Source organism: Dendrobates tinctorius, unplaced genomic scaffold, assembly GCF_039654945.1.
Source record: "Dendrobates tinctorius isolate UK_male_01 unplaced genomic scaffold, ASM3965494v1 ptg000143l, whole genome shotgun sequence".
NCBI lineage: Eukaryota > Metazoa > Chordata > Amphibia > Anura > Dendrobatidae > Dendrobates > Dendrobates tinctorius.
The window spans coordinates 14,112,664-14,126,489 of NW_027361810.1; the positions used below are offsets into that span (position 1 = coordinate 14,112,664).

Genomic DNA, 13,826 nt, shown 5'->3' on the forward strand with positions numbered 1-13,826 from the left:
CTATTTACATTTTTCTTGTGTTCAATCCACAGTATAATGAACCTGTTAACTTTTAGTCTACAGTTTGATACAATATCGGTGATACTGTATATACATAAATATATCTCTTTAGAGTTATTTTTCTTCCCCCCCCCCCCCCCCCCAGGTACGAGGGCTTTGTTAACATGTACCATTCTGAGGACTCTTTGATCAGTTTTTACTTATTTTTTGTTTTTACAGGACAAACCTAAATGAGTAATTCTGCCATTGCTCTATTTATTAATTTTTGTGCCATTCATTGTTTGGGTAAAACAAGGAACTAGTTTTATAATATGGATAGTTAGTTTATTTTTTTTTATTTAGGACTTTTGTTTTTTTATTTTTTTCTAAAGAAAACCGTTTTTTTTAAATTGTTTTCAACTGGGATTTTATTTACTTTTTTTTTACTTTAGTCTTGGCATTTTTTGTTTTTAGTATATTTTTTTTTCTTTACCATACTCCGTGAACATGTGACCCTTAATTTTTGCTGCACAACCTATGTTAAGTAAATTATCCAACCTGCCAGTGTTCGATTGACCGCTATCCTACCTGACCCCAGATACGTAGGTTGAAGAGTACAGCAGACTCTGAGGCCACTGATAGATCTCCGGGATGACATGGCAGCCTGCGTTCTTATGGAGGAAATTCTCGGACATGTGCATGGCCCCATACACTAGCATTGGTCCGAGTGCGATCCAATGTTTTGTCTGATCGCACTCGGACCAATAATACAGTTGTCTGCGCTAGCCTTTATCCTGTATTTTTCACCAGTTTTCCCCTCTGCAGGCTCTATCTATAATTTTCAGTTGTCTCTGAGCTAGTGGGATGAGACAAGCTGCTATGATGTCTCCCATACACCGCACACAGACATGAGGGGTCCTGCTCCCCTGTCTCTCTAGCACATGTTTAAATTAAGCTGTCCCCTCTGTATATGAGGGATATCACCATTTCTGGACTTTATTCTGATTTGTATCCTGCAGTTTTCTGAGCTCAAGTCACTAGGCCCTGCAGCAGCTCCTCTGCATCTCTGCTTCCTTCTCCCTCTGCTTTTTGCATAGACCTCAGTAGGCAGCAGCAGTAATCTAATTGCTCAGTAAAGGCTGATCTTCGGAGGAGGTTTTGAGTGTTGTGTATGAGCGAAGGAAAGAAGCTGGTTTCTTAAGATATATTTCAAAGTGTCTCTCTTAAGCAGTCATACTACTTTATTTATTAAAAAAGTTTAATGTTTATAGCCAATGTGAAATACCCTCATAATTTTAGTTGTTATAAGCTCAAAATGTGTAAAGGGAAAAAAACCCAAAAAAATAAAAAACACCACGCTCAAAGATCAGTCCTGGGGTCCTGGACTTGTTCTCCTATCTGGACTCATGAGTGGGAATATTAATAGTGATGAGCAAGTGTTCTCGGATAAGGTGTAATCTGAGCATGCTCGGGTGCTAACAAAGTGACTGTGGCATGCTCGAATCCTATGTTCGAGTCGCCGTGGCTATTCAAAAGCCGCAACACACGCAGATATTGCTTGTTTGTTAGGACAGCTGCGACATATGCAGCTGTGGGGACTCAAACATAGTATTCGAACATGACGACGATACTCTGTTAGCACCCAAGCATGCTCAGATTACATCTTATCCGAGCACGCTCGCTCATCACTATGAATTAACCTTTGAAATTGGTGGGATAAGACTGTGAGCCCCTCTGGGGTCAGGGACCTGATGTGTAGACTGTTTGGAGTGCGGCTCTCTCCCTTGTATACTTTTTGCAGCCCCAGCGCGTCTCCATCACTTTCTCTGGTGGCATAGGAATATGGAAGTCCAAGCTGTGACTTTATGTTGGTGTATACCCTGCTGAGCTAAAAAATAAATGATATATAAGAAATGACTGTCTAATGCTGCACTTATGTGAGGATAATAACATCCGGGCTGGTTGTATGTCCTGGCTGCCAACTCTGGGTCTTGGTGTAAAGTCTCTCCTCTGATCTTTGCTGAAATCACTATTGGAAACTTTTTTGGGGGGAAATTGTTCGTCTCCACTGATCGTGTGATCAATGGCTTTAATAATCCCTTATTTTTTTTCCCCTTAGATTATCTTGAAGTGCTTGATCCTCTGTCCTCCATGATGCTTCCTCCGCCATTACTCCCGGTAAGTATTGCCCCTCTATAGGATGAGTAACCGTTGCACAGAAGTTGAAGCTTAATATGAACACGCTATTTTTTTTTTTTTCCCCCTAAGTAAAACCAAATCACCCTTAAGGGATTGTGAGGCCAACTATAAATTAGTTTCGATGTTTTATACTGAAATAAAATCAATTTACTAATCTACTGCTGATTTTGAAAGCCGCGTCGATTTCCAGATATAAGTGCTGGTATTGGGGCCAGTAAGGCTCTCTCCTCCTCCGCTACCCTCTCTGTTGGTGACATAGGGGCTTCTTTTGCACCATGGCTAAATGACAAACACCAAATCGGGCTGATCTAGCTAATGATTGGAGCCAGGCAGCCCCCTTCATACACAAGATCGGGGGATGCTTTCTTCTGTATCACATGGAGCTGGATAAAATGTGGGAGCAATGCTGAAATTTGGATATAAGGGCAGATTTAGTAAGTAAAGTGTATTAACAAGCTCGTTATTTCAGTTTCACACCCAAACTCCTTTTTATTTCGCTGGATAGTGCCCTTTAGATCTAACACACAAAAGGTTTAGGCTGTGTTCATATCATGTTTTACCCTTGTCGTCAGCGCTTACGTCTGAAGCCCTAGAAAACTGGGTTTGGACTTTTGCACTTTTGGAACCAGTGACGGTAATGATGTAATGGCGGCGTCACTGTGTGCTCTGTCGGACGTCATTTTTAGCTGTATCCGCCTATTGAAGACCGGCTACAAGGTGTGGCAGACACAGCAGAAAATGATGTCCCGACAGCACACACTGACTCCATCTCCATCATCGCAGTCAATGGCCTGTCAGGGCAAATGTCCGATTCCCGTTTTGCAGGACTTCAGATGTAAGCCCCGATGGAACCGCTGATGTGAGGGTAAAACGGAATATGAACACAGCCCAGTTCAACACCACTCAATGCTGCATCGATATGGGAGAGGCACTGCTGACATGGCGTCAATCGGCAATTTGCCCGGTCTGGCATATCCTTCAGGCATTTTGCACCGGTCTTAATACGAGTGCACAATGCGGGTGAAGGCTATGAGGCTATCCAGTGCTATGTTGCTCCTCTCCAAAGATATCGATCAGCCGCATGCTCTGGCTTGAAGTCTAATCAGCTTACGTACCTAGTTAAGCATAGGTTGACAAACTCTCTTGCTCTCCTAGAGAAGTGGTCTGGCAGGGTTGGCATAAGTCCCTTCTCTACACCAATATAGAACATGGCTGCCATCCTCTCCATGTGAGCCAGCGGTGGTTTTCCAGTCGCCATTTCAAATACTGTGCATCCAATACTCCAAATATCCGACTTCTCCCCATGTCCAGACTCGCTAATCACTTCTGGTGCCATCCAATATGGCGTACCATGCATGGACTGGAGCAACTCCCCATGGGTCCCATTTATGCTGAGGCCATTGAGCCGTTTTGCACACCCGAAATCGATGAGTTTTATGACCCCGTTAGGCATCAGCATGACATTGTTCCCTTTGATGTCTCGGTGCACAACTCTGTTCTTGTGCAAGTAGGCGATGCCCTGCAAGATGTGGCTTGTGTATCTCCTGATCACGACTTCTTGCAGGGGACCGAAATGACGTAAAATGCTGGAGATGGAGCCTCCGGGGACATATTCCATGAAGATTGTCACCACCGTGTCGTCAAACGATGTTCCCAAGTATCCGACTATATTGATGTGCTTCAGTGTTTTTAACAAGTCCACCTCCTCCTGCAACTTCTTATATTCCTTTTCTGCCACCGCGGGGTCTGAGCCATGTAACGTCACCTGCTTTGCAGCAATGAGCTCTCCTTGACTTGTAAGACCACGGTAGACCTAGAGCCAAACCATATAACACTAGTTACACCCTGTACCGGGTATTTGGGCCCCTGTCCATGCACACGTCATGGGCGTAATTACTAGGGTAGCCGAAAAAGCAGCTGTTGTATGGTCCGACATTTAAGTGGGACCCATTATCAATGAGAGAAATGGTGCATATTGTGATGGATGATGTAAATGGGCTACATAGTTACCCTGCGGGTGAAATACATTTAGCATTATTCCTGTGCTAAGACATCATTGTGATAGCTATTAATGGGAAATCCTAACCTTCAGATGAACTCATGGGGGGCTTCTAAGATTTCTTCCCATATCATGTGTCTGAAGCTTAAAGTGGCTCTCGGGGTAAGGATGGGACCCCTGGATCAAAGCAAGGCTATAACTTTTAGTACGATTTTCCTAGTAACAGTATACACTCCACAGTCACATGTCTGACATTACCGTGCCGTACGCCCCTCTCCCCAGCACTTCTCCTTTGATCCAGTGGATTGAGCGCTCGTGGTGGAATCCTGAATGATTGGCAGTCGGGTGGGAGTTGTTGATGTCTGATTTTTGGTCCTTCAAACTTGGATTTGTAATGACCTAAAAAGAGAATATTGCCTCGTCAATCAATATCCCACAAAAAAGAGGAGGATAAAAATAATGTAACATTTCAATGCTGTTCTCGCCGTTTGGTGTATGCAGCTCTTTTCCGGACCTACAGTGGGTACGGAAAGTTTTCAGACCCCTTTTAAATTTTTCACTCTTTGTTTCATTGCAGCCAGTTGGTAAATTCAAAAAAGTTCATTTTCCCTCATTAATGTACACTCTGCACCCCATCTTGACTGAAAAAAAACCCAGAAATGTAGAAATGTTTGCAAATTTATTAAAAAAGAAAATCTGAAATCTCACATGGTGATAAGTATTCAGCCCCTTTGCTCAGTATTGAGTAGACGCACCTTTTGAGCTAGTACAGCCATGAGTCTTGGGAATGATGCAACAAGTTTTTCACCCCTGGATTTGGGGATCCTCTGCCATTGTCCCTTGCAGATCCTCTCCAGTTCTGTCAGGTTGGATGGTGAACGTTGGTAGACAGCCATTTTCAAGTATCTCCAGAGATGTTCAATTGGGTTTAGGTCAGGGCTCTGGCTGGGCCAGTGAAGAATGGTCACAGTGTTGTTCTGAAGCCACTCCTTTGTTATTTTAGCTGTGTGCTTAGGGTCATTATCTTGTTGGAAGGTGAACCTTCGGCCAAGTTTGAGGGCCAGAGCACTCTGGAAGAGGTTTTCATCCAGGATATCTCTGTACTTGGCCACATTCATGTTTCCTTCAATTACAACCAATTGTCCTGTCCCTGCAGCTGAAAAACACCTCCATAGCATGATGCTGCCACCACCATGTTTCACTGTTGGGATTGTATTGGGCAGGTGATGAGCAGTGCCTGGTTTTCTCCACACATATCACTTAGAATTATCACCAAAAAAGTTCTATCTTCATCTCATCAGACCAGAGAATCTTATTTCTCATAGTCTGGGAGTCCTTCATGTGTATTTTAGCAAACTCCATGTGGGCTTTCATATGTCTTGCATTGAGGAGAGGCTTCTGTCGGGCCATTCTGCCATAAAGGCCTGACTGGTGGAGGGCTGCAGTGATAGTTGACTTTGTGGAACTTTCTCCCATCTCTCTACTGCATCTGTGGAGCTCAGCCACAGTGATCTTGGGGTTCTTCTTTACCTCTCCCACCAAGGCTCTTCTCCCACGATTGCTCAGTTTGGCTGGACGGCCAAGTCTAGGAAGACTTCTGCCGGTCCCAAACTTCTTCCATTTAAGGATTACGGAAGCCACTGTGCTCTTAGGAACCGTGAGTACTGCAGAAATTATTTTGTAACCTTGGCCGGATATGTGCCTTGCCACAATTCTGTCTCTGAGCTCCTTGGCCAGTTCCTTTGACCTCATGATTCTCATTTGGTCTGACATGCACTGTGAGCTGTGAGGTCTTATATAGACAGGTGTGCTCCTTTACTAATCAAGTCCTATCAGTTTAATTACACACAGCAGGACTCCAATGAAGGAGTAGAACCATCTCAAGGAGGATCACAAGGAAATGGACAGCATGTGACTTAATGAGTGTCTGAGCAAAGGGTCTGAATACTTATGACCATGTGATATTTGTTTTTTTTTGTTTTTTTAAATAAATTTGCAAAAAATTCTACATTTGTTTTTTCTTTTTTTTTGAGTCAAGATGGGGTGCAGGGTGTACATTATTGAGAAAAAAATGTAACTTTTTTGAATTTACCAAATGGCTGCAATGAAACAGTGTAAAATGTAAAGGGGTCTGAATACTTTCTGTACCCAATGTATCTGCATGGCAACAGTGGACAGGAGTAACACATGACTGGAGAATCAGACTGCTGTAGGGTTTGTAGTTTACTATAGGTCTGCAGACCCTACAATAGTGATTCGGGGGTCCTTCAATGATCTCCTGGCTTTCTCTTTCGACGGGGAACATCATGTGACTGCGCAGACTTCAGAACACAGCTGCAGCCAATCAGTTACCTCTTATTGACTGCATCTGTCACAAAATGTCCCTTGCCAGAAGAGGATGCCAGGAGACCCTCAGGGGTGACACAGGCAGCAGTGTGGAGGTCTGGTTGAGTTGAGTGTATGTTGTTTTTTTTTTTTTGGTTTTTTTTGTTAATTCATAAAATAAAACTAAAAAAAACTAGTGGTCGACATCTGTGGTTGTAGATCTTCGAAAAATTTTGTTTTCATTGATTTTACATTTTTACTTATTTGTTTTTTCCGCTTTTCTTTTAGCTGATTTACACTGAAAGTTTCGATGGTAGCGAGTCGCTTGCCATCCCAATGGAAGGACACAAACCAAACCTGGAGCACTACCTGACCATGGAAAGCCATAATTACTCCCACCAGCACGGACTATACTGATCAGAGTTCTGGATTTCTTTTATTTTATTTTATTTTTTGCTTTTTTTTATCCATTTATTAAGTTCAAAGAAAGACATTTGTGCGGCTAATTTATTTTTTTATATGCTTTCGACAGTCCTTGGAAGAATTAAGAGAAGAAAAAAAAAAATCGTACCTTTAAGTTACATTGCAGGTCGGACTGGGGAGAAAAAAAATGCAAGAAACTGTATGTTGGTTGTCTCAGGTTTTTTTTCCAAACTTGAGGTACATGTATATCCGTACTGGCGCAAGGGCCAGGATACGTAGTCAATATGTAAAATATCACTGAGAGAAAATAACTAAAAGAACGTTCATCTTGATTGTATTGGTCTGTTAGTGCATTCTTGGAAATAGCCTTTTTTGTTTGTTTTCTATTAACCCGTTAATTAGTCAACATCCAATGAATTCTGCTTGGTGACAACTGGATCTTTCTTATAATAAAAGATGATAAATTGCAGACCTATTCATCACATCATCGGCATTACGTCGCATTCATTTCGGTCCGCACCATATCGTAGTCCGCAATGTTAGCTAATGGCACGGGGAGATAAAAAAACAGCATGCACCATCACTATCTGTTATACGGACCCAAATCAAATGGCTTGAATTCTACCAGACTGCAAAGCCATCTGCTTCTTCTGGACAATGGACACATTAGAACACATTTAGTGGTGGGTAGTAGACCCCAGACTGTGACATTCCAAAATCCTTTATTGGAAAGGTCTCAAATGACCACATTTTCGCATCTATAGACCTTCCCCAAACCACTTCGCACCGCTTCTAAACTAGGGTTCTATTTTATTTTAGGTTTGGATTAGTCTTGCTCGTGCAATGAGCTTACGTGGGATTCCCCTGTAATCCCTGGAGCCACACGCCGCCATATGGTGCCTTCCTACAATATGGTTTTATGTAGTCCTCCTCTAAAATGCAATGCTTTGAAATCCGGCATCTATTAGAGCTTGCCACAAATGGTTTGTCTGCAGGTTTCTTACAAAATTTGACAGGGAAAAAAAAAATCAGTCATGGGCCGTACAGGCTGACGTCATACATTTTTATTAGTGATGAGCGTGCGTGCTCGATATCGTATTATCCATGCATGCTCGGGTGTTATTCGAGTATCTTGGGCGTGCTCAAGTAATATGTTCAAGATCCCGCGGCTATATGTTTAGCGGCTGTTAGATACACTACACATGCAGGGATTGCTTAATAAATAGGCAATTCCTGAATGTGTTGCAGCTGTCGAACAGCCGCAAAACATGCACCCACGGGGACTCGAACGTATTACCCGAGCATGCTCTGAAAACACGATATCCAAGCACACTCGCTCATCCCTAATTTTTGCGGTTGCTATATAACGGTTACACTCAAGCCTGCATTATGGTAATATGCACGAGAATGTGAGATTATGTGCCTAAATTTTAAGATTTAATTCTAAGCCTTTGCGGACTATAAATTCTGACTCTGTAAAAAAACACTTACCTGCGATTGATCGGTGAGCCCATCAACCGCTTGGTGCTCACGAAAGGTTGTACTATGGTCACCATCTTTTCTGTCATCCACGACTGAACCAGTGAATTCTTCACCAATCATTAAATTTTCCAGACAAGAAATAAGTTCGGCAGTTAGATGTTCACTGCCTACAAAACTATGACACTCTTGGGCAGAATATGTAAAATCTGCATCGTTTTTAGTCTCAGTTGATCTTTTTTTACAACTGTCATCATGGATCCAATCCTCCAAGGCTTCGACTTTTGGGGTTTTGGACGTCTCTTCAGCTGGTGGTGGACGTCCAGTTTTCGAATCCTCTCCATGGCACCTGTTGTCGAGACCATAGTCCTGTTGAACACGAACCTCTTTTAGAAGACCTTGATCTACATTTTCAGGGTTATTGGATTCCATATTGCTAGACCTTCTCTCCAGCTCTCTCAACACTTTAAGTTTTTCTTTGATTGTTTCATGAATGGTGATTGAGTTTTCTAAAGTGGCTTCCTTGATTGTGGGTAACTCAAAGATTGGATGCTTGGAGTCCATGATCTCGTCCGAAGGAAGTACAACATGGTCTTCCTCTTGTTTTTCTGCCTTAATTTCCCAGTCCACACCAGAAATGATAATGCTCTCTGTTTTGCTTTCCACCTTCTCCAGCTTTGATGCTGAATTTCGGCGGCGATTGCTCACGGCTGATGGACTCTTCTTGCCCTTTGCTTTAGTTCTTTTGGATCTTGCACTGTTGTCTCTTGAGGAACTTGCACGAGAACTTTTTGAGGAACAACTCCTAGTGGAAGAAGCAGAGTTGGTCTTTCTACAGTTGGAAGCATTGACAAAGACAGTAGGTGGGAACATTTGGTACATGACTGGACCAGCGCCTTGTTTCGATGTTATTTCCAAAAACATATCGCTGTATTTTATATCTTGGAAATCATGGGAAGACTTTGATCTTGGCAAAATGGAAGTATTACTTGGAGAGTTTATTTGCTTCTGTGAGTAAATCGAGAGTTGGGTTTGAGATCGTTCGATATTTCTGTTTGCACTTCCTTGTGCAGAATCGGCAACTCTTTTGGACGTTTTAGAAGATGATGGCACTGATGAATATACCAGGGTTGGTAAAGGAACACTCTTCCCATTGCTTCGATTGCTGTTGGACAGAGGTCTTTGTTGCTTTGTGTTATCGGGAGCGGACATGATTCTGGTCTTTCTGCTTTTTTTAGTCTTTTCGTTCTCTTTTTGGGCATGAATATTAAAACTGTGGTTCACGTTATGCAGTAGAGAGCCAGGCTTTGTTTTTCTTTTTGTAAAAAGAGGCTTGCTTGGGGAAGAGTAAATCTCTCTCTCGGGCTCCTGTTCAGAAAATGTGATGTGAAAAAAAGGTATGTGACTCGTTCTGGGTGTCCTTGAAAGGTCAATGGTTTTGAGCTCTGATTTCTTCTTGGTGTTGTCAGTGGTTGGTGTAGCTGTTCCCAAATTTTCTTCAATTGTCTTGTTTTTGCCATGTTTATTCAATTCTGTCTCTTCTCTTGTGCATGGTGGATCGTCCATCATGCTCGCTTGGTTTTTCCTTAAGCTTTCATGTAATTGTAAATGCTCAATGTGTAAAGAAGATCCGGCCGCCTCTACGCAGTTTGCTTGTGCTTTGTCATTAGTATGCAGCAGCGTTTTCGAGCCTCGGCAGCTTATGTGTATTCTTGCCATTTCCCCATTCTCTGTAGCCTCTCCTCTTCCAGATCCAATCCTGCTTCTATCATCCGCACTTTTTGATGTGTGATCATCCCTATAACTTTGCTGATTTTCAGAACTAATACAACTCTCCAAACTTATCTTCACCATTTCTCTGGACAAGACTATGTCTTCTGTGTTTTGCATCGATTTCTGAAGCGTCATCTCATTAGGAATCTTTCCATTTCTCAAATCTGCAAGGTTGTCAGAAGGCAGAGCTCTACTTGATCTACTGGCTTCTTTGTGTCTTGAAATTATCTTTGACAAAGGTCTGAGTTTGGCAGGGATTGGAGATCGAGAGGAATGAGTCAGTGGTGGAAAAGTCTAAAGAAGAAGAAAAATTAAGAACGTTTCAGACGGTCTCAGAAAATAATGCAGCCCTAAATTAAATGCGTCAGAACCTCCTTTCTTTTGCAGCTCACTGTTCAGCTTTACTGTGTAAATCGAGACATGGTCAGCAGAGTTATCTCGTTTAAAAGCCAGAAATTTAATGACTGCTTAATTCTGTAGCTCTATCAAGTAGAATATTACTTGCCTTAACCCCTTTTATGAAATCTGCCATACATGTATGGCGCAAGTCGGAAGTGGATGTATGGAGGGGCTGTGTATTACAGCCAGGATCTGACGCTAACAATCGTGGTGGAGCCGCGATTGTTAACCTTTTTAAATGCCTCTGTCAATCTGACAGCTGCATTTAACACAGGCCAGCCTGGGTGTGCGTCATTCTCTCCGCCCATCAGCGCGCCCGTGATGTGATCACGGATCGCCGATGGGTTGTTTGATAGCCAGGGGTCAGCTGATGACCCCTGGGCCTGTTATTATGGAGCACGCTTGTAACCCTGCCTGTGGCCGGGCTTCAAAGGAGACTGTGATTTCTGCTATATTCAGCGATGTTCTCACATCTTTGTATATAGCACAACCGATCAGACGATCGTATCTTCAAGTTCCGTAAGAGGGCTAACAACAACAGTGAAAAGTAAAAAAAAAAAATGAATGAAAAAAATAACAAATAAAACTCAAAGTTCAAATCACCCACCTTTTTCCCATTTAATATAAAGATGTGAATTTTTTATTTTTTCATTTGTGGTACTGACACATTCAGAAAAGTCTGATCTATCAACATATACAAACAACCCGATCGGTAAACATTTTAAACAGAAAAAAAAAATTGAAGAGTGCCAACATTTTTTTTTTGGTTGCCAAAATTCCACAAAAAATGTTGTAACAAGTGATCAAAAAGTCATATCTATTCCAAAATTATATTAATAAAAATGTCGTCTAGCCCTGCAAAAAATAAGCCATCATACAGCTTCATCAGCAGAAATATAAAAATGTTATGCGTCTTGGAAAATGTTTTTTTTGTTTTTTTTTTTTTGCAAATTTCTGTTCTTGCTTGTTTCTGTTCACCACTAAAATAATAACATTGGACAGGTTCAGTATCACCGTACCTGTATTCATGAGGAGAATTATATTGTAAGGTTAGTTATACCACAAAATGTGCAGTGTAAAAAAATCCCCCCCCCCCCCCAAAAAAAAGTCAGAATTTTGGGGGAGGTTTCGCAATTTCACCACAGTTGGGAGTTCTCCCCCCCCCCCCCCAATTTTCCAGTATACTATGTGGTAAAATGAAATGCTGTCATTCAAAAGTGCAACTCGGCCCGCAAAAAAAACAAAAAAAAAAACGAGCCCCCAAACATCTACGTGGACAGGAAAATAAGTGAGTTATGGCTCTGGGAGGAAGAAATTGAAACACTAAAGTGGAATTTGGCCCCGTCATGAAGGGGTCAAAACATACAACCATTGCCATTATCTGTGCCGATAAACCATAAAGGAAGTGTGTGCCTCCAATATGGCCGCCCTAGAAACAAGATTTATAGAGGCAAAAATGGATCCTTCTTCTACAGATTCCAATATAAAGAGTCTTGTTTTCTATCAAGAAGAATGAATCTGTAACCCTGACCCCAACATCCAACTGTTCGGAACATGGAAGGGCCCCTGTAGATGTAGCGTCCACGGTCAACACATCCGTGTATGTAAGGGAAACTTACCTTGCTTTCCCTTGAAGTTTCGGCTGAACCCAACCCTTAAAAACAAAAGAAAGGAATTAAGATTGGAAGTATAACATATAAAGTGAAGGCTGCAGTGTGGCTTTCTGTATCTCGGTGTCGGGGTGCTCTCGTGTTATCCTTCTCTACGTTGAATCTTCTTGGATTTCGAGATGGATGACTCTAACAAATCCCTCTGTATACCACAAGAACTGTCTTTTTTTAAAACTGCATTTATGAAGACTGAGCTTGTGGGGACTGGCTGCAATATCTTCACACTATGGTGGCTACACAAGGTATGGAGGCTTGTGTGGATTGTGGTTAACCACGTTACCCAAGTATGTGCACACATTTGGTTTTTGTAGCAGAAAAAATGCTGCATAAAATAGGCCGTCGTGACCAGGCCTGGTGGTCGAGGGGTCCGCCGACACCGGCAAATACTTCAGCTGGATGTGCGTCCTCAGATGCTCATTCAGCTGAAGTGTATTGCGGCACTCAGACCCATCGGGTCTGTGTGCCACAATACATGCTGCTGGCCAATCAGAGGCCAGCAGCTGATGTCGGCGTGCACGTGACTGGAGGCGCGAGGTAGTGACGTTGTGCGTTCCCATCGCTTGCATGCTGAAGTCAGCTGCCGGTTTCAGGAGAGGACACAGGGCAGCGGGGGAGCAAAGAGAAGGTGAGTATAATCGTTTTTTTTTTCCTTCCATACATTAAAGAACAGTGGCAGAACGAGGAACATATACCAGGATTAGTCCCAGGATAAGGGGCATGAATATCACGATGGGGCCCAGGATAAGGGACATATACCGTATACCTGGATGGGGCCCAGGATAAGGATCATAGACTCCTGGATGGGGCCCAGGATAAGGAACATAGACTCCTGGATGGGGCCCAGGATAAGAAACATACAGTGGGGCAAAAAAGTATTTAGTCAGTCAGCAATAGTGCAAGTTCCACCACTTAAAAAGATGAGAGGCGTCTGTAATTTACATCATAGATAGACCTCAACTATGGGAGACAAACTGAGAAAAAAAAATCCTGAAAATCACATTGTCTGGTTTTTTTTTCATTTTATTTGCATATTATGGTGGAAAATAAGTATTTGGTCAGAAACAAAATTTCATCTCAATACTTTGTGATATATCCTTTGTTGGCAATGACCGAGGTCAAACGTTTTCTGTAAGTCTTCACAAGGTTGCCACACACTGTTGTTGGTATGTTGGCCCATTCCTCCATGCAGATCTCCTCTAGAGCAGTGATGTTTTTGGCTTTTCGCTTGGCAACACGGACTTTCAACTCCCTCCAAAGGTTTTCTATAGGGTTGAGATCTGGAGACTGGCTAGGCCACTCCAGGACCTTGAAATGCTTCTTACGAAGCCACTCCTTCGTTGCCCTGGCAGTGTGCTTTGAATCATTGTCATGTTGAAAGACCCAGCCACGTTTCATATTCAATGCCCTTGCTGATGGAAGGAGGTTTGCACTCAAAATCTCACAATACATGGCCCCATTCATTCTTTCATGTACCAGGATCAGTCGTCCTGGCCTCTTTGCAGAGAAACAGCCCCAAAGCATGATGTTTCCACCACCATGCTTTACAGTAGGTATGGTGTTTGATGGATGCAACTCAGTAT

At 42.6% G+C, this 13,826-nt stretch overlaps 2 protein-coding genes across 2 annotated transcripts in view; one reads left to right on the top strand and one right to left on the bottom strand.

The window, feature by feature from the left end:
- The window catches only part of CCNT2 (cyclin T2), a 45,025-nt gene extending 37,616 nt beyond the window's left edge, over nt 1-7,409 (top strand). Inside the window, exons 10-11 of the mRNA XM_073545529.1 lie at nt 2,099-2,157; nt 6,791-7,409. Coding sequence (XP_073401630.1) covers nt 2,099-2,157; nt 6,791-6,919 — 188 coding nt within the window. The 3' untranslated portion in view covers nt 6,920-7,409. The remainder of the gene's footprint in view (nt 1-2,098; nt 2,158-6,790) is intronic.
- Nucleotides 1-13,826, bottom strand: part of MAP3K19 (mitogen-activated protein kinase kinase kinase 19) — a 42,902-nt gene that overhangs the window by 5,062 nt on the left and 24,014 nt on the right. The window contains exons 10-13 of the mRNA XM_073545527.1: nt 12,196-12,230; nt 8,417-10,471; nt 4,436-4,576; nt 3,294-3,991 (exon numbers count right to left, since the gene is read on the bottom strand). Of these exons, the coding sequence (XP_073401628.1) occupies nt 3,294-3,991; nt 4,436-4,576; nt 8,417-10,471; nt 12,196-12,230 (2,929 nt within the window). The remainder of the gene's footprint in view (nt 1-3,293; nt 3,992-4,435; nt 4,577-8,416; nt 10,472-12,195; nt 12,231-13,826) is intronic.